At 33.8% G+C, this 20,131-nt stretch overlaps 3 protein-coding genes across 7 annotated transcripts in view; 2 read left to right on the top strand and 1 right to left on the bottom strand.

The window, feature by feature from the left end:
• The first annotated feature begins 148 nt into the window (after positions 1–148).
• LOC126727601 (beta-amyrin synthase-like) lies at positions 149–12,267 on the top strand. Of its 3 annotated transcripts, none has more exons than XM_050433412.1 (18): positions 149–368; positions 656–877; positions 5,295–5,480; positions 5,667–5,756; positions 5,886–6,083; positions 6,278–6,362; positions 6,564–6,730; positions 7,084–7,275; positions 7,347–7,460; positions 7,553–7,672; positions 7,778–7,900; positions 7,990–8,088; positions 8,809–8,865; positions 8,986–9,176; positions 9,697–9,874; positions 10,074–10,154; positions 10,259–10,342; positions 11,903–12,267. In XM_050433412.1, the coding sequence occupies exons 2-18, from the start codon at positions 677–679 to the stop codon at positions 12,023–12,025; spliced, it is 2,289 nt and encodes a 762-aa protein (XP_050289369.1). In that variant the 5' UTR covers positions 149–368; positions 656–676; the 3' UTR covers positions 12,026–12,267. The 3 variants fall into 3 exon arrangements, with proteins under 3 accessions (XP_050289369.1, XP_050289368.1, XP_050289370.1); XM_050433411.1 differs by having other exon boundaries at positions 572–877; XM_050433413.1 differs by lacking the exon at positions 5,295–5,480 and having other exon boundaries at positions 572–877.
• The window catches only part of LOC126727600 (beta-amyrin synthase-like), a 43,431-nt gene continuing 23,501 nt past the window's right edge, over positions 202–20,131 (top strand). For 2 of the 3 annotated variants that reach the window (XM_050433410.1, XM_050433405.1), the window contains exon 1: positions 202–368. The gene's annotated coding sequence lies outside the window, so the exon portion shown is untranslated. The remainder of the gene's footprint in view (positions 369–20,131) is intronic. The other variant, XM_050433407.1, reaches the window with a different exon arrangement.
• Positions 12,878–13,516, bottom strand: LOC126727602 (NADH-ubiquinone oxidoreductase chain 3). Its single transcript, XM_050433414.1, is given in 1 exon segment — positions 12,878–13,516. A coding segment is annotated over 1 exon segment (363 nt). The 5' UTR covers positions 13,482–13,516; the 3' UTR covers positions 12,878–13,118.

Below are 20,131 nucleotides of genomic sequence, written 5' to 3'. Positions count from 1 at the left end.
TAGAGGACAAGTGCTCACTCAAGCATTGGTTATAAGTCACAGTCTTGACTTTAGTTCCTTTAATGTTGTCCCAATAGCCTTCATTAGTTGGTGGACATCCTAGGAGTGAACAAATATTTATTCGGCTGACCCAACCAAAAGAAATTAGAGTAATAAACCTTTGTCACTAGGGCACTCTCTAATACTTGGTGTAGATTTTTCTATATTAGGCGAGTTTCAGCCTGTTGAAGATCAAAAATTATTCTCAAGTTTAAGGCCTTGCAAACCCACAAATCTCCATTTGTTCCCCTCCATAGCCAAATCTATATTGGTGGGAAGTTCTTAACACAACAGTACTACATGTTTTGAGTACCATATATTTCATAAAGGTAGCTCTCTCTCTCTCTCATATATTCTAACATGTTTACAGGGAAATATATGGGATCACATAAGTGTTTTCTGCTATACACCATCTAAATGGTCAATTTCTAGATCTTTTTCGTATGTTTTTTGTCTATCACAGACTCTAATATTCTTTGCTGAAAAAATGTTCATTGTATCTATATATATGCATGATTATTTACTATCACAGACTCTAATAGTTACAAACAAAAGGGAAGAGAAGAGAAGAGAGTGGTGTCATTATCATCACTATAAAAGAGCTTTGCACATGCAGATTCAAATTAACTAAGAAATAATGTGGAAGCTGAAGATAGGAGAGGGCAAAAATGACCCTTATCTTTTTAGTACAAATAACTTTGCGGGAAGACAAACATGGGAGTTTGACCCGGAGGCTGGTACACCAGAAGAGCGAGCTGAGGTTGAAGAGGCTCGTCGAAATTTCCACAAAAATCGACGTCAATTCCCGGCTTGCGGTGATCTTCTCTGGCGAATGCAGGTACCTTAAATTAATGATTTTTCGGTCATGCATGGTCAAAACATTTTTCTAATTGGTAGATTGGGCTAAATTTTGTAACTTTGGTACTGGTTTAAGTGTTGGTGATTTTGTTATATATTGGGCTTTTTTTTTTTTTTTTTTTTTTTTTTTTTTTTTGAGTTTGCTATTTATAAGGGTGGCTAAGGGTAAATTTATTGAAGCAAATTACTAAATTAGTACCTATATGTACATACTAATATTTTTTTTTTCAAGTTTTAGGTGGCCCAGAGCTCCCTAAAGCCAAAGAATGACTTCGTCCCAACCCTAAGCACACATTTTGACATGACCCTTTAACTAATGATATGACCCGGCTCTTTAAATAATGATATAATCTGTCTTTATTTCATTCAACAACAATCTTACACAACACAACAATTTTAACAAATTCTTTAAGTATCTTGCTTCACCCCCATCATGACGTGGTAATTAAAAAAAGTCATTCATTATAGTTTTAGTTATATAACGTTCTTATTAAATCAAGGGACTTGTTTAAATAATACACATAGATATGGATAGTCTTATAAATTATTGCGTATTGATGGAAAAAAAGAGCTCTAATCATGTTTGATTTGGTATTATCAATTACTTACCTGATCAAGTACTTTGACATTAATGAGTTTCTGAAGTGTAAAATAATATTTGTAATTTTTCTTAGAAAAATAACACATAATTAAAAAAAAAGCTCATGTTAATGGATGCACTTCCAGTAATGCTTAATAAACCATAATAAGAAAGTTTTGACACAACTTTCATGCCAAATATAAAAAGTTGTCAACAATATTTATTATTTTATCATTTTTCCAATAAAGTGCTTTTAAAAATACTCATTCTATCCTAATTTGTTTGTTTTGTTTAAAAAGTCAATTTTTTTAAGGGAACATCATTTATTGTCTTGTCTATCTTATAAAAATGTATAAGTTTACAAAACTATCCTTAAATAAATTTATCAGTTTTTTTAAAAAGAGTTATTTTTAATAAGGCAACTAAAAAGGTGCCCCAATTAAATTAATTTTTTTAAAATATTAGTTAGTTTTATTTTCAAATAGTTTTGAAAATAAAGTAGGGGTATTATAGAAACATTAGTAAACTAATAATTTTTATTTTTAGAAACAGGACAATATTTTGGGACATTCCAAAATGGAATAGAGGACAAACAAATTGGGACAGAGGTAGTAGTTCTTAAACCAATGCTGGCTTTGGTTAACATATCCCTTAAAAAAAATTGTCAGGTCATTATTCTATCAACCACGTATACAATACCACTAACATATCAGTTAACAAAAGAACTTGTATAGTTTATTTTTAAAACTTGAAGGACTAATAGCGTCTGCTTAAAACTTGAAAAACTAATTACGCTAAGAGATAAATTCCAGGGATCTATAGTACAATTTCGTCTTAATTCTTTTTTCACTTCTTTCACAATGTTTAAGGTGACAAATCATAGTTAATGCAAAATTATTTTCACATAAAACTACTCGGTAAAGAAAAAAAAAAAAAGAAGAAGAAGAAAGAAACTGTGTAATTGGTTGCATATGTAATTATTATCATTATTTTGTCTAACTGGAGAAACTGAATTTTTGTTTAAAAAGCAAATGGAGAAAGTCTTAAATAACAGAGAAAGTCTTACCTAACCTTCAATATTTTGTTGGTGTTGATTGTTGACTCATTCTACAAGAAATCTAGGATGCCATTAATGCAATAGATAAATATATAACGCCATCCAATAGTTGTTTTTTTGATCCAATGGTTGTTTTTGCTTATTATCTGTACCCAATTTTGATCCAACCGAACCCGCTTGTTCATAAAGTCTCATTATAAAATTTTAAATTTATATTTTTTATTGATATATTTTCAATATATGTTTGTGTACTAAAATTATATTAAATTTTCTATATCACAGATCACTGAAAGTATTAATAAAACTTAATGTCCAATTCTCAAATATGAATATTTTTAGCGTTGGATTAGATCTACTACCAAATTGAGTAGTTTTTAGTAAGTTAATTATATATATTTTTCTTTATAATTGACTTTTCTTTACTTGACATGTGATATTCTATTATTAAAGCTCTTTATATTTAAGCATGAGTTTGAATTTTTTTTTAAAATTTAATTTTTTAGACTTATATGTTTATGTTCAACTTTTTATTACCTCATTTTTTTGAAATACAAGTGACCTTTTACGATCTTTCAACATAAAATATGCAAATAAAATTTCAGCAAAAAGGTAATCCAAATGCAAACTTAGTTATTTTATAGGTGATTTAACTTTATTTTTTATTTTATGTATACCATGCAAAGGTATTTTATTTATTTATTATTTTTGTGAAATTATTTGACTAGTAGATTATTAGAATTAATTACCAAACTACAAACTTAAGGATTTATGTATTATTAAAGTCATTGGGTACTTTTCTTTTTATTTTATATAAATTGAAAGAAATTCGAACAAAGAGAGGTTAGAAAGTTTGTTAAAGTCTTTTAAAATTTTTTTTTTATTTAATGAAAATGAATACGAGTTATATTGAGTTAAGTTGACCAAAAAAATTAAAAAAAAAAAAAAGGTCAGGGTTATAGATATAACAACTCACTTTAGATAAGTTTCTTACTCATATCCAATAGGGTCAAAACCAAACCCATACAATCTATCGTCATATATGTTATTAGTAATAGGGGTAATTACACTCCCCTCACTTGTGGTTTAAAAAAATTAACACTCCCCTCCTTTTTGTTTATATTAGTAATGAAATATTTTAAATTTTTATAAGAATCTCTTTACAAAAATTTAGCCATTGTTAGTAAAAAAATAAAATTGATAAATTTAGAATAAAAATAGAAAATTTATCAAACACCAAAATACTTGCAATAAAAAATCTCTACATAACCCATTGAAAAAAGAAAAAAAATTAATAAGAAAAAAAATTCACACTTAATATTTTAAAATACATTTTAATTAAAAATTTAAAATAATGAATTTTAACAATGAAATAAAATAATTTTAGAAACTTACCCTTAAGAAAATGGTAAGTTAGTACACAATATTTTTAATATTAATTTAACAAAGTTTGTTCAATTGGATGTTGGGGGGGGGGGGGGGGGGGGAATGTTTTTTCCCTTCAAGTTTGGGATGGAGTGTCATTTCCCTAAACATCAAAATAGGGGAGTGAAATTACCCCTTAGTAATATATCTTTTTTTTTTTTTTTTTTTTTTTTTTAAATTATTATTCATACTTTTGTTGATGGTTAGTTAGTAACTAACGTGGTTAACTTGATTCTGTAACCTTGGCCTATGTTACATCAAGTGCTGTTACGAATTTTATTTCAAAAACTCTGCAAACAGATGATATAATTGATATCACATCAATAATATAATAAATAAAGTTTTAATTTTTTTTTAATTTTAAAAAATAGGCACATTAGTTTGTAAAACTATATAGTAAAATTTATTGTATCACTAGAATCACTCTTTCACCAATAACCATATAACCGACATTATCTTTGCATTGTATGGGCATATAAATGTATAATTGATACATGTGCATTTTGTTGTTCTGTTTATTTTAGTTAAAGCATAATTATACTTAAATTTTTTTAAAAGAACCTAAAATGATAAAGAAAAATTTTTAATAACTAAACACTAGACATTGAAGATCAAAATCAAATGTTTAATTGGATTTGAGATTTATTTTTGGTAGTATAGAAGCCCAACGGGCTATTGGCCCTATGAACTTTACTTAAACTACATACATATTACTTGTAAAATACTCTTATATCTAAATTTTGAATATCAATTTTAACATGGTATTACAGCTAAATTTTCTCACTTGTCAAGATCAGCTTGCAGGCATCTATACTAAATCTCATCCCATAAGATGCTTTTGTGATCTAGTTTTCACACTCAATGTTTCTTATCCTTACTTTGAGTTTGCGATGGGCTATTAGTATACAAGCCCAATGGACTCTAGGTCCAATATACTTTACTTGTAAACGTATTACTTGTACAATAAACTTATGCTTGCCTATATGTAGAAAATTGATTCTCAATTCTAACAACTTTCATTTCATTGTATTTACACCAAAAAATAAAAAATGAAAGTAAAAAATAAGAAGAAAAATCCAACAACAACCAAAATCTCAGTAACTTCTAGTGGCCACTAAGATTAGTTAAAAGATATTATTGATCGATGTTCATCAAACTAAAATTCTAGTATAATATCGTGCCCAAATTTATAAAAGTTGTTTTGGTTTTTTTATTTTGTGAAATGAAATTCTATGGTATTTGTAGGTGATGCTATTGTTCACACATATGTATTTTGAAGTTTTAATGCCTTAGGAATTTTTTTGGCTAATGACATAGGAATTATTGAAATGATTGCAGTTTTTGAGGGAGAAAAACTTCAAACATACAATTCCCCCAATTAAGATTGAGGATGGAGAGGAAATCACATATGAAAAGGCCACAATTACATTGAGGAGGGCTGTCCATTTCTATACTGCCTTGCAATCTTGTGATGGCCATTGGCCTGCTGAAAATGCTGGCCCATTGTTTTTCCTTCCTCCTTTTGTGAGTTGAATCATTATCATTATAATTTGTCAAGTAAATATAAACCTCTAGAATATCTTCTAATTAAGTTTGAGTTGACTGTGAACAATGAAATTGTTCCAAATAACATTCTTGCTAGTGAATTATTTCCGCTTTCAGCTCGATATAACTACTATTTTTCTTGTATTTGATCCAAAAAAAATGCAGGTATTATGTTTTTACATTACAGGACATCTTAATACTGTCTTCCCAGCTGAGTATAAAAAAGAAATTCTTCGTTACATATACAATCATCAGGTATATATTTTTTAAAGTTTAAAACGTTTATTGAATCAATAAGAATAGAGATTTTGCAAAAAATTTCACTTTCATTCTCTCTCTCTCTCTTTTTTTTTTTTTTTTTTTTTAATTTTTTTAAAATTTTAGAATGAAGATGGTGGATGGGGATTTTACATAGGAGGCCACAGCATCATGTTTTGCACAATTCTCAGCTACATTTGTGTGCGAATACTTGGGGAAGGACCTGATGGTGGTCAGGACAATGCTTGTGCAAGAGCAAGAAAATGGGTCCTTGATCGTGGTGGTGCAACACACATATCTTCTTGGGGAAAGTCCTGGCTTTCGGTATGACTATTTATTTGTGAAGATTCACATCAAATTAGAGTTAAATACTCAAAATAATTTATATTTTTAATTAAAATATAATCATATTTATTTCACAATTTGAGAAATGAACATATTTGGTTTCAAGTACTCACCATGCATGATGACTTTCTGTTGATAATTAACACTAGCATCTTATGTCCTGTAAACTGTAGATACTTGGTGTGTTTGAATGGGCTGGAGCCAACCCAATGCCTCCGGAATTTTGGCTTCTTCCTCCATATGTTCCTATGTATCCAGGTTTATACAATATATGATTACTTCTTCATTAAGTATTTTAAATCATTATTGCATGTGGAACCTGTCTAAAATCAGTTAAGTCGATGTTTAACAGAGTTTGTTCATTTCTTTGATGCCTTTGTCACTACAGAGGTTTAACATTCTTTTTAATGCACCAAATTCTAATAATAACATATCAATTTTGTGGTGCCCAAAATCCAGCCAAAATGTGGATCTATTGTCGGTTGGTGTACTTGCCTTTTTCATACTTATATGGGAGAAGGTTTGTTGGGCCAATCACACCACTTATTCTTCAATTAAGGGAGGAACTTTACACTCAACCCTATAGTGAAGTTAATTGGGTCAAAGCACGTCATCAATGCGCAAAGGTGAGTTTACATTTGATGAGGAGATAACACCATGAGAAGACTTCAATTGAAGAGTTAATATGATGTATAAGGACATAATATGACCCAAAAGTTAAGCCTTTAGGTTTGGACCCAGTTATATTATATTAATCACTCAATCTTGTCATTAGTATCCAATCTAGAAATTTAATACTTAGATAATCACGTCACTCACTCGTCAATATTCCAACAATTTTCATGGTTGATAATTGTGGAATGACATTTACCATATAGTCTTTTAAATACATCTTTCAACGCATTGATTGAGGTTTTTTTTTTTTTTTTTTTTTTTTTTTTTTGGCTAATGCATTGATTGTGGAAATCAATTACTACAGGAGGATATCTACTATCCGCATCCTTTGATACAAGATCTACTTTGGGATAGCCTATACATATTAACTGAGCCTATTCTCACTCGTTGGCCTTTAAATAAATTGGTTAGAGAAAAAGCTCTTAAAGCAGCAATGAAGCTCATTCACTATGAAGATGAAATCACTAGATACATTACCATTGGGGTTGTGGAAAAGGTAATGTGATTCTACAATGCTCTAGAAAAGCCATAGACCATATTCCTCCTAATACCATTTGCATTGAACAGTCGATGTGTATGCTTGCTTGTTGGGTTGAAGATCCAGATGGGGATGCTTATAAGAAGCATCTTGCTAGGGTGAAAGAATACATATGGGTCGCTGAAGATGGGATCAAGGCACATGTTAGTACACATCTAATGCAAAACAATTGCAGAACTTTTTACCTATCCATTTGCATGAATTGCTGACTTTGATATATGCAATTTGTGTGTAGAGTTTTGGTAGTCAATCGTGGGATGCGGGTTTTAGTATTCAAGCTCTTTTAGCTAGTGATCTCATTGATGAAATTGGACCGGTATTGGCAAAAGGGCATGAGTTCATAAAAAGATCCCAGGTTTGATTTTCAATTCTTAAATCATAAAAGTCTACATTTTTGCTTAGGAAAGTCATTGTCAATATATCATTTGGAGTTATTGTGTTCCCCTTAAACAATGTAAAGGTTAGGAACAATCCTGTTGGAGACTTTAGAAAAATGCATCGTCACATTTCTAAAGGATCATGGACTTTCTCAGATCAAGATCATGGATTACAAGTTTCTGATTGCACTGCAGAATGTTTGAAGGTAAATAACTCTATTTAATGCTTCTTTAAATTCTACTGTTGCTACTTGTCCATAATCACTGTGTGACCAAATTCTCCTTTACTTCATAGTGCTGCTTGCTTTTTTCAATGATGCCACCTAAAGTTGTTGGTGAGAAAATGGAACCTGAGCGCTTGTTTGATGCTGTAAATATCCTACTTTATTTACAGGTGAGGATTAACTTTTCATAGAATAATAAATTACCACTTGTAGCAAAAGCATATGCCCTTAGGAAGAGACGAATTTAATTGATTTTACCATTGTTGCTAACGCATTTCCCTCATAAATGGACCTAGATTTAATAAGTATCAACTAAGACCTTTACTTGTTAAATTAATGGGAGTTATAGTCTAATTGCTATAATATCATTAAAAATGATCACTCTTCCTAAAATCTTAAACAATCATGAATTGGTGAACTAATCATCTAACCATGAAACTAAGACCTTTACTTGTTAAATTAATGGGAGTTATAGTCTAATTGCTATAATATCATTAAAATGATCACTCTTCCTAAAATCTTAAACAATTATGAATTGGTGAACTAATCATCTAACCATTAGTCTAACATAAAGTTGTATATTTGTGTTTGCTTGTTTTGCATGCGTATGCGTGAATAGGTAATACAAGCTCCCATTGTTATAGGTGGATCTAAAAGTGCCAAAAATTACTTGTTCAAATCTAGAGAGATTTGTTATCTAAGAATATTCTTCTTAAAAGACCAAATTTTTTTACAATTTTCAATATATATATATATATAAACCCTCATCATCTTTTGAACTAACTCTGAAGCAACTTGTTAATTTTTCTTTGTTTTACTTTTTTTTTTTTTTTTTTTTGGTGGCTTGTTTCTTTACATATTTAATCATTACTTTCATGTTAATAATGCAGAGTAAGAATGGGGGTTTGTCAGCTTGGGAGCCCGCAGGAGCTCAAGAGTGGTTAGAAGTTAGTACCTTAACATATTGAAGTGTCGTTGAAATGTTCATTTGAAAATTTATGCGGATATATTCACTCTTAATTATCATATATCAGTGGAAATTTTATTACCTTTTTTTCCCCTTCTAGTGGCTTAATCCCACAGAATTCTTCGAGGGTATTGTTGTTGAGCACGAGTATGTTGAGTGCACTGCATCATCAATCCAAGCTTTACTTTTGTTTAAGAAGTTGCACCCTGAGCACAGGAAAAAGGAGATTGAGAATTCCATTAATAAAGCAGTCCAATACATTTTAGACATACAAATGCCCGATGGTTCTTGGTATGTTCATGTACTAATTTACTAGATATTATTAGGCGTAAATGCACTTTTGGTTCCACGGTAGAAATTTGTTTGGTTTCACTAGCTATACTGAGACATGCTTTCACTAAGTGTTAGATCTTTAATTAAAAGAAAATTGACAACCTTAGCAAAAAAAAAAAAAAAAAACTACTTGGCTATTTGCAGTGGGGGATATGAATATAATGATAGTTCTTTGTATTTATTATGTGGTAGGGTCTTGGGAAGTCGTATCATTCTCAATCTTTAAAGTAGAAAAAGTTTTTTTATTTATTTTTTATTTTTTTAAAAATTTTGGTTTAAATTAAAATTGACAATTAATTTTTTTGTTATTTTTTATTTATTTAAATGCTGATGTTGCATTTAAAAAAAATCAAATACATTTTTTTTATTGTTATTTTCTTAGTCACATCATCATCTTTCAAGCCAATAGTGTGCTTCGTTTGCCACGTATGTATGAAAATTAATCACAAATTAATTACATGATGACTCATTGTGGTAGGTATGGAAATTGGGGAATTTGTTTTATGTATGGTACATGGTTTGCCCTTGGAGCATTAGTAGCAGTGGGCAAGACTTACAACAATTGTTCTGCTATACGTAGAGCTGTAGATTTTTTACTAAGAACACAAAAAGAAGATGGTGGCTGGTCGGAGAGCCATCTTTCATGCCCAGAAAAGGTAGTTTTTAACCATGGATTTTGCTTTAAGTCTCTAAATTCTTTATCTTTTCATATTTAATATCTTTAATTACATCAATTTGGTTCAATTAAGTTTTTGTAGATCAATGAGTCAATTTAAAGAAATTTATATCTATTCTTGTTTAAATGAGATTCTTTGATCAAAATTAAAATAACAAATTCTCTATGCTTGGTTATAGATATATATACCTATTGATGGAAATCGATCAAATTTGGTACAAACTTCATGGGCAATGATGGGTCTTATTCATGCCAAACAGGTTAGTTTATGGTTTAAAAAATTATAATTACACACACGCATATATATCGTGTTATCATATGCTTTTCTTGAATAATTCTAAGAATAAAATTTTACTTGTAATAGGCTGAAAGAGACCCGACACCTCTTCATCGTGCAGTGAAGTTGATAATCAATAACCAATTGGAAAATGGAGATTTTCCCCAACAGGTATCTTTGTTTAACAAATGGGTGTCAAATGGGTGGGTTTGGGTGGGTCATTATTAAGTTGGGTATATAAAACTCATTTACCCATTAAAACCCATTTAACTAATTGCTTCTAACCCAAATCCAACCCAACCCAACCCAATTATTATGGGTAAACCCCAACTCAACCAATTATCAAAATTACCAAAATGCCATTAAAGTGAAAATGAACATTTTTCTTTCGAATTCTGTCACTTTCTAACTAACCAAACAGAGAATAGAGAAAAAGTTTCCAGCTAACATTTTTCATAGATGAAGCTACGTACCATCAACGACGTCTCGAAAGCGTTTGCCATTGAAGGAACGTGTAGAAATCACAACCACCATTTTCTTGAACAAGTGGTTATGGTTTTGGAATCGATACTGAGCAAAATCGAAGAATAAGAGTGGCTGAGGGATTTGTTTTTGAAGAGGGATCTCGATTCCTTAGCCTCAATTCTTTAGGTTTTACAGCAAGGAAGCACAGAGTCGAAAATCGCATTGGCTAGAGTTTTGGAAACAATTGCAAATGACGCCAAATCGAAGCTCATAGTCGCAGAAAAGGAAAACTTATTGGAGGAATTACTTAAACTAATATCTCTAGAAAACGAATCATCTGTAATTAGGGGTGTCAAATGGGTGAGTTTGGGGTGGGCATTATTGGGTTGGGCATATAAAACTCATTTACCCATTAAAACCCATTTAACTAATTACTTCTAACCCAAATCCAACCCAACCCAATTATTATGGGTAAACCCCAACTCACCCAATTACCTAATTATCAAAATTACCAAAATGCCATTAAAGTGAAAATGAACATTTTTCCTTCAAATTCCGTCACTTTCTAACTAACCAAACAGAGAATAGAGAAAAAGTTTCCAGCTAACATTTTTTATAGACGAAGCTCTACCATCAACGACGTTGTCTCGAAAGCGTTTGTTGCTGAAGGAACGTGTAGAGATTACAACCACCATTTTCTTGAACAAGTGGTTATGGTTTTGGAATCGATACTGAACAAAATCGAAGAGCAAGAGCAGCTGAGGGATTTGTTTTTGAAGACGGACCTCGATTCCTTAGCCTCAATTCTTCAGGTTTTACAGCAAGGAAGCATAGAGTCGAAAATCGCATCGGCTAGAGTTTTGGAAACAATCGCAAACGACGCCGAATCGAAGCTCATAATTGCAGAAAAAGAAAACTTATTGGAGGAATTACTCAAACTAATATCTCCAGAAAATGAATCATCTGTAAAGTTTAACTTTAACATACCTTCAAATAACAAATAGAAGGAAAATGATACTAACTAGAAATATGAAAATTGACAAGAACATAAATATCATTCTTCCGTTATGGAACATAGTTTTTTCCCTTGACTAATAAACTTTATAGTAGTTTGCAAGTTGCAACACAACTAATAAAGCTATCACTTCCTATTTTTATTAAAAAAAAAAGACAGAAAAGAATGTAAAATAATATGACGTACTATACTTTGCTTAAATTTTACTTCCAATAATTTCTAATTAATAATTAATTACTTTGTTGTGGCAGGAAACCACAGGAGTCTACTTAAAGAACTGCATGTTGCACTATTCATTATATAGAAATGTTTTCCCACTGTGGGCTCTTGGAGAATACCGCAAGCATGTTCCATTGCCATCCAAAACTATATAACTAAGAGTGCTGTAGCGAGTTCTTAATTATTTTACCATTATGTACCATATAGTTTTTTTGTCTTACCCACCAGTACTTTATCTTTCTTTAGCAGCTATTAGTGTCTGCATAGAAGTTTATAATGGTCACTTAAATAAAATGGGAGTAAGGCCTACAATATTATATTGTACTAGCATGTAACCCGTACTTATACACAGAAGCATTTAATAATTGTGATGATGGAATATTCATCTCGGTTTCCACACTGAGCGTTATGAATGGAAGTCACTCGGCACAAAAATTTTAAAAATTAATTGGACGGATAGAATAAAATTAGACTGCAATTGTGAATTATGAATTTTGATTTGATTTAATTCTAAAATTGTAATTCAACTTTATGATATATGTTATTATATATATATATATATATATTTTTTTCCACTTTTAACAAATTAATAAAATCTTAATCCAAACACACTAAAAACTATTGAAAAATAAGATTCAAAGAAATTTTGGTCTATTTTTCTTATTTTGTAGAATATATATATATATATATTTTCTTTTCTTTTTTGTAATTTGAGATGTTATTATAAGTTACAGTTTAGAGAATGCACTATTTGCTACTAAATGCAATATTAGCTATAAAACTTACCCCTCAGATTAATTTTCTGGCTTGAATTGTTGTTGTTTGTATTTACCACTTACTCATCATAAGCACCACATCATCAACAACACCAATTGAAAAAGCTTACTAAATGATAGTATGTTAACATTAAAAAGTAACCAAAAAAAAAAAAAGAACTTTAAATTCCCGAAAAATATGAGTGAATAAATATTTACCATAATTGACACCTTAAATATATGATTTGTGAGCAAATATATCATGTCAATTGCTCAATCGTACTTTGGCTATCTTATGTGGAGCTGAATTAGGTTTTTTCGGTGTTCTCATTGAAACACGCGAGCATGCTCCTTGCTTTTGAGGACATTGATTTGAAGCTCGAGTATAGTCCGTGTGCCATTTTTCTTCTCTACCATGACGAATCAATTGATTTGATGTAGGTATTGCTCTTTCCTTTGTCCTTCCCCCCGATTTTGGCCCTATCACTAGTGATTACTCTTGATCCAAAGAACCCATTTTCCATTCATAGAGAGATCCAATCGTCAAAATCAATAAAAAGGCCATCATGGACCAAAATCCAAATGGATCAATCTTGTTGAGAGGTAATGCCCAAGGAAAGGAAAAGATTATTTCCGGATTAGAAATAATAAATAAAATTGAAACAAGATAAAATCGTATATCGAAATGACTTTTGGCATCACCTAAAGGATCGAAACCGCATTCGTAGGCCAACCATTTTTCTGGTTAGGTTGAACTATTGAAAGTAAATGGAAAAGGAACACCGAGTGGGATCAAAGAAACTAGCAGACTGATCACTAAATAGATACAAATAGGTGCGAATTCAGACATCACCATAGCCTACTTGGTTCTCTCACTCCTTGCTTATGGAGCGACATACTGGGAAAAAAAATCAAGAAGAAAAAGCCCATTCTTCAAGAAAGTGGTTGATTTCTTGAAGATTCTTGAAGAACGAGCTGTTTCACCCTTGAGTAAAGACTTTGTGATGTAAGTCTAGCAATTGCTTCCTATCCATCCCATCATTTTGGGATACTTCCTGGATTGCCCAGGACCAACGTTGAGGGGCTTTAGGAGGTAATTCATTTGCGGGCTCCATTATCTCTGTTAGGACATATGTGTTTCACTTGTTAAGAACATATGTCATGATTTTATGTAATTGGCTTATCCTCTGACAAAACGCACTTTACTTGTATTTGGGTAGATTTAGGACATTTTAAATACTTCAAGAAACCTTGTTTCAAGATCAAGTATTGAAACTTTCAAGTCTGTTCAAGAAAACAAGTTCAGAGTGCAAAATTATTAAAGCTCGATAGCTAGCTCGACAGCTGCATCTATCGAGCTTAAGGAAGCTGTTTTTCATTCGGTGTGCTCGACAGCTGCTATTTGTCGAGATTTAAGATTTTCAGAATTCCAATCTGATTTTCTTGGGATCCGTGAATATGCCTTTGGGCTTTCTTTTCTCCTAACCCTAGACATATAAAAGGATCAGTTTAAGGGCCGTCAAAGTGTTCACAAGTTGCACAAGCTTTGAACAAACTCTGTTCAAGCAAATTGTGACCGGAGACAAAGTTCTTGCCCTAGTTCATCTCTTTCTCTTGAAGAAGTTGCTGTGTATGTGCATTGTAGGGTTTTGTGACCAAGCATCTTCTTGATTTTCATCGTGTGGATGAACTGAAGAACTTTGCAACCAACAACCTTCTTAGTTGGTGATTGAAGTTGCGTACTGGGATCCACACAATTGGTTAGTCACGTACTGGAAGTCGTGCATCTAAAAGGGGAATTGTCACTACAAAACAAGTCCAATTGGGTATTGGGGTAAGGGTTCAACTGTAGGTTGGTAAGGTACTGGGATTCCTTTACTTGTAACCGCTTGTTGTGATAATAGTGGAGTTTCGGGAGTGGTGACCTAAAAATCACCCGGTGAGGTTTTTGCCGTTAGGTTTTCCCCATTCGTAAACAAATCACCGTGTTATTTATTTTCCACTGCATATTTAGTTTATTGGTGATTTGTTTGTGCTACCACGCGTTTGCATGATAAATTGATTAATTAATAACTTGGCTAATTAATTAATTAATTTCTATCACAAGGGGTCATTCAGTTTGTGGCCAATCAATCTCTTTTATTAGAGCTCGCCTTATTTCCTCACAAAGCTTCTTATCCTTTTTTTTTTCTTGGTTTAGGATCCTCGGCACTGGAATCAGCGCTGGGGTGGTTTTCTAGGCGATTACGCTTCAAGCGCCTACCATTGTGATCCATCGAAAAAATAAGGAAGAATGAAATCTCACTACACACACATAGAAAGAGTTCTAGAGGATAGACAAGGCTCATGGGTACGTACTTTGTTTTTATCTATAAAGGAGTAATTCAAAGGATAATTGATTCAGGATTGACTCTCTTAAGGTTAAGGTAAAGATGGAAGGGGTAGCGTAGCATGTGGTAGAAGGATTACAGCGAGAGGAAAGTGCCTTTGTGTTAATCATCGTAAATGTCACATTTCCATTCTTCAATCGCCTTCCATATTTATTTATACTTTTAAAAAAATAAAAACAAAATTTTCATCTGTTTTGCTTTCTTTCCCTTAAGCTGTAGAAAAGAGTTGCTATCCCTTGTCTCCTTCAGACCAAGCGTAAGGTTTCGGGGAGTTATCGCTGGGATGTTTCCAAAAGTGAAGCAAAGGTGCTCTCCTCGGTGAGAGACCTAACTTTAGATAGGTAGTGAGCACCTTAAGGGAGGAGGCAAGAACGTAACAACTATATGACTCATTGAGTATATGTCGGCGCAATAACTGTTTTTGCAAGCTGTTTCGTGCCCAATTTTTGAGTTAGAGAATACCTTCTCTTCTGTAGCGCAATCAAGGTAATCTTGGTTCCCTTAACTTAACTCTCTGAAGGCGGAATCAAGGAGGAAAGCTAGACTCCTTGAAGCGCATTTTCGCTTTTCAAGCCACTCAAAATGCCGGCTTGCCATTCCTTACTTTAGGAATGGGATAAGGGCCCTACCTCTCTAAATACCCCCCGAAAGGGAAATAGGAGGGTAAGGTATCGAGAAACTAATCCTCCGATCGGTGAATTGGCTGCTAATTGGATACAGAGGATGTAAACTCTCCCTCGATCTTCGATCAGGAACTTCCCCTCGGGTTCTCTTCCCTACTTATTGGTTCTCCCTTCTTGCTTTCCTTTCGTTAACAACTGGTCCCCTGTCTTGTACCTCTCCCTTGGCCTGGGAATGATAGAAGAAGGAATGGAGTGAAGCCGATAGAGGAATCTGTTAAGTAAAGCTCACCCTTGATTGAATAATTTATGGAATAAGCTTTTCCCCTAGATGCCGTCGGAAGGGATCGATAGTTGGAGATTGGAGGTGCAGGATTGATTGAAGAGATCAGTCCCTCACTACTTCCCGGATCCATCGGCAGCGGAACAATTTGAACTTATTGAGATCTTGACCTCTTGCTCCCCCTCTCCAGATATCCACATTGGAGGGGTGGTTTAGCAATGGCAATATGAAGCACTCATCCCTCTTGCACCCGATGAATGAATCAATCCCAAGCTGGGCCATTAAGTTAAGATGTCGGGACCTGGGATTAGAAAGGCCTCTACCAGCGGTTGGAGAAAGCATAAGTCCAAGCAATCCACCTTCCTCCCTTTTCGCTTCATTCCTTCTGAAGCCTAGCTAAGCCACTGAGCCATTTATTTCAATCATTGTTTCTTTGGATCGGAGCCGGCCCGAGGCCAAGTGGCAACTTCAATTCATTCACTACCGACTGAAGGAGGCGAGACAAGTGATTCCTTTCCTTCTGTTTTTCGTGCATCCCCTTCTTTCATTCCCTCTCTCACTCCATTGAAATGAATGCATGTTCCCAGAGGCAGGAGTCTCTCAGATCACTAGACCTCTTCATCTGCAATTCCATCCCCAGTAGGCCACTATTGATCGCAAGGAGCATGTGATGAACCTTGTTGCTGAGGAATGAGGGAAGGGGTGAGCAAGCCACTCAGGAGATGGTGGACCTTGTGATCTTCAGCGAACCGGAAAATGTATCATCCGGGGCCTTGGATCATTAGTAGGGCTTGGGATTATGAGTAGGCTCTATCAATGACTAGCAGAGAGAGGTTAGAAAGAAGGTGGCCATCTACTTGAAAATCCGTATGACAAGCTAAGTACTCGATTCATGTTCTTTTTCTTTTGTTCCTCCCTGCCTCTCACCAGTACAAACCCACCAATCCAATTCTTTCTCTTCTCGAATCCGCTGTGGGCTAACATCAGAGAAATACTAAACACAACTCACTCCCCTGCCCCGTACCGGGAATAGAGGCATCAAAAGTGGGTTCTCTTGATCTGTAGCTCTCAAGGAACCATAATCACCATTTTCGAATGAAAGCCATGAATCAGAACTAGCTTTCTGCAAAGTTCCTTTGTTTGCCACCCATTAAGTGAAAAAGAGCGAAAGTGAGACCTTCTCAATCAAGGTTCTCTCGACCACGCTCAGCCTATCCATTCAAACTAGCCCATTAGTGGCTTCGTCTGTGGCTACCGTGGCTAAGCATGCCTCTAATGCCTCTCTCAATCCCTATCAATACAATCTTCCATTTCTCTCGAACAGTGCCCTGGTCAACCTTCTCCCTTCGTCCCCAGGCGGGGTTCAAAGCATTCCGTTCCTTTCCTTGAGTAAGTGATGGGCACCAATCTATGTTATTTCTCTTCCTGGGTCCGACTGATCTCATTCTTCTTCCTGTTCGCCTAGCCTCGCAAGGAAAACAAGTGGGCCCAGCCCTTGTTTAAATTCTCTCTAAGACCCTGACCCATTGGAAGCAGCCTTCGAAGCACCAAAGGCAGATCCAGAATTGGCTATTGACTCTCTCCACATAGAAGTCCCCTTCTTTAGTGAGCTTACGCTCCAAATCATCCCACACAGACAACAAATACTTGTCATCTAGACGACATGACTCTAAATTATTGCACCATACTAAGGTGATAGCAATTAACTACTATCCCATCTAAAAAACCTAACCAGATAGGAAACGGTAGTGGTATGATTCCACCAGGCGAAAAGGCTACCAAAACATGCCTATACCAGTGTCGGTTATATTGAGGTATTCCTTAGCCAAAGACGAATACCGCTTGTAGCCAGCCCCTTTAAGCCTTAAAGAGACCAGAAGGGAAGAAGATCCAGTTGATTTCAACACAGGCATAAAAGCCACGCTAAATCGAGTGGACCAAATCATTTTCAACAACAAAGGAGATAACTCTCTGTCGTGAATTCGAAATTTCTTCCCAATCTCAAGTCCACCACAATCTAACATCAACGTTTTTGCCTAAGAGATTTTAACCCCGAGACGATTCATGACGTCACGATAAACCCTCATGACTTCCGGATCCCTGATAATGATATCATCATTAAGGAGATCGAAACACTTTACCTAGATAAACCTTTTCGGCGCAAGTGCGAAAAGAAGCCAAGAATAAAGGTAACCGTTCAGGTTGCCTAGCATTGAAACAAAGGAATTTTGGGCCAATGCTTTTATTATGCTCCATCTCTAGCAAAAACAAAGGGCTCTCAGGCCAAGCCTAGGGAGCAGCTTCACCTTCTGTCCTCCCTAGGTGCATCACAGTTCATTACCAACCCAATCCGGCTGTTTCCCACATCTGATTGATCGAGTTGACTCCTCTCTCGCTTCCAATTAGATTCGATCTACAATGCCATCAACCGGTAGTGAGAAGTCGAGTAGGCTAGCCGATGTAGCTATTGAGAGGTCGAGTAGGATAAGCTTATCTCTACTTAAGAAAAATTTTAAAATAAAAAAATGCTCATCTCAACATGGTCTTTCTATTATGGTTGGCTTCACAGTGTTGAAGTACTATTTATTTTTTCTTCTTCATTTACTTAATATGTTTTAGATTAAATTCAACGCTATACTTTGTCAGAGTTGAAAAAAAAATTGAAAAATTAAAAGCTAAATTTTTTATCTCCTGTATGAGAAGATTAAATGCTAAAATTAAATGCTAAAAAATTAAATGCTAAAATTATATGAGAAGATCTTAGATGAGGAGATGGATTGCTGTCCTGTATGCAACATTGATCTGGGTTGTCTTCCAGTGGAGAAACTCAGGTGAGTCCTTTTGTAAGTTACAGACTTACAGTATCTTCTTTTGATTATTGAAGACTTTTTTTTGTGAGCAGAGTTTGACTTGCGCTGCAATAATCTATAATTTTTTTCCCACCTTGGTCTTGTTGGAGTATGAATGGGTAAATATGCTAATGAGTTTTTTGGATAGTAGGTAGTTTGCAATCAGTGGCTCTAGAGGTATGCAGGAATTTGGAAGATTTATAATTCATTAGATGTTAATCTCTGTTTTCACATGATTTACGGTGTAAGAAGGCTTCTTAGAAGAAAGGCTTTCAACTATTTTTTTTTGAATTGCAGTGAATAGAGATGTCATATATATGCTGGTCTAGTGGTAAGTTGCAGTGCCAATTTGGAAGTCATAAGTTATCTTCCTTAATTTATTGTACATGTTAAGTGTTTGTAGTGGAGTTGACAGTACAATGATTGATCATATTAATTTCTATATCAAGAATTTGTCCTGTTTTTTTGTTGTATGAACTCACAGTACCTTTCTTGGTCTTTTGGCTAAGATAAAATAAAAAGATATATATGGTCTATAATTGCCGAAGTAGAACTTGAATGAGTTTTTTTTTTTTTTTTTGGTTATGAGAATTAGATTGCAAACTTGTACATGTGTCAATCTTACATAGATGTCACTCCTATGTAAATAATTCACACTTCTAATCGTGCTTCTGGTCGCCATATAAATTATTGGGATATTGATGCCAGTTTTACCGTGTTGCTTGTAATATCAAATGGATTTGACATGGCACAGTCATCCATATATGAGAATAATAATGGACTGGTTAAATAGTCTGATACTTGGAAAAAGGTTTGGCCCTTGTGTTGTATGATATTCATCTGATATACCAGGATTTCTAGGGATGCATGCTTATCAATGTGTTGTCCTCTTGCCTTTCATGTTATACATTTTCTGTCTGTTATTATTTTTTCCTGAAGCAGTGATAGCCTGATAGGAATTCAATATTTGTTTTAAGTTTCTAAACTGTCTTGATGAAAACTACATCCTTTAAAATTTTGAGCTCACCCATTTTAATATGTTGCATTCTTCAGGTTATGCAATGGAGGTGAACTGTTAGATAGAATACTTTCAAGGTACTCATATTCTTACCAAATATTTTCTTGTATACCATAAAGTGGGAAAAAGATATGCCATATTTGCCTGTTATATAGCATTTTCTGACCACATTCATGATCTCTTAGATACTGATTCTGTGGTTGTTTATATTATAGCACCAGACTGTCAACTATTTATCATCTATCTTTTGAGATGAATATTTTCAGCATAATATATTTATAGACTGAAATTATTCTACATCGTCTTTTCTGAATGCGCGTTTTTCTACTTCAGAATTTTCTTTTCA

The sequence above is a fragment of the Quercus robur genome, chromosome 5 (assembly GCF_932294415.1).
Source record: "Quercus robur chromosome 5, dhQueRobu3.1, whole genome shotgun sequence".
In the NCBI taxonomy this organism is placed as follows: domain Eukaryota; kingdom Viridiplantae; phylum Streptophyta; class Magnoliopsida; order Fagales; family Fagaceae; genus Quercus; species Quercus robur.
The sequence above is the reverse complement of the archived record's forward strand: the minus strand, read 5'-3'. Positions and strand labels throughout refer to the sequence as shown.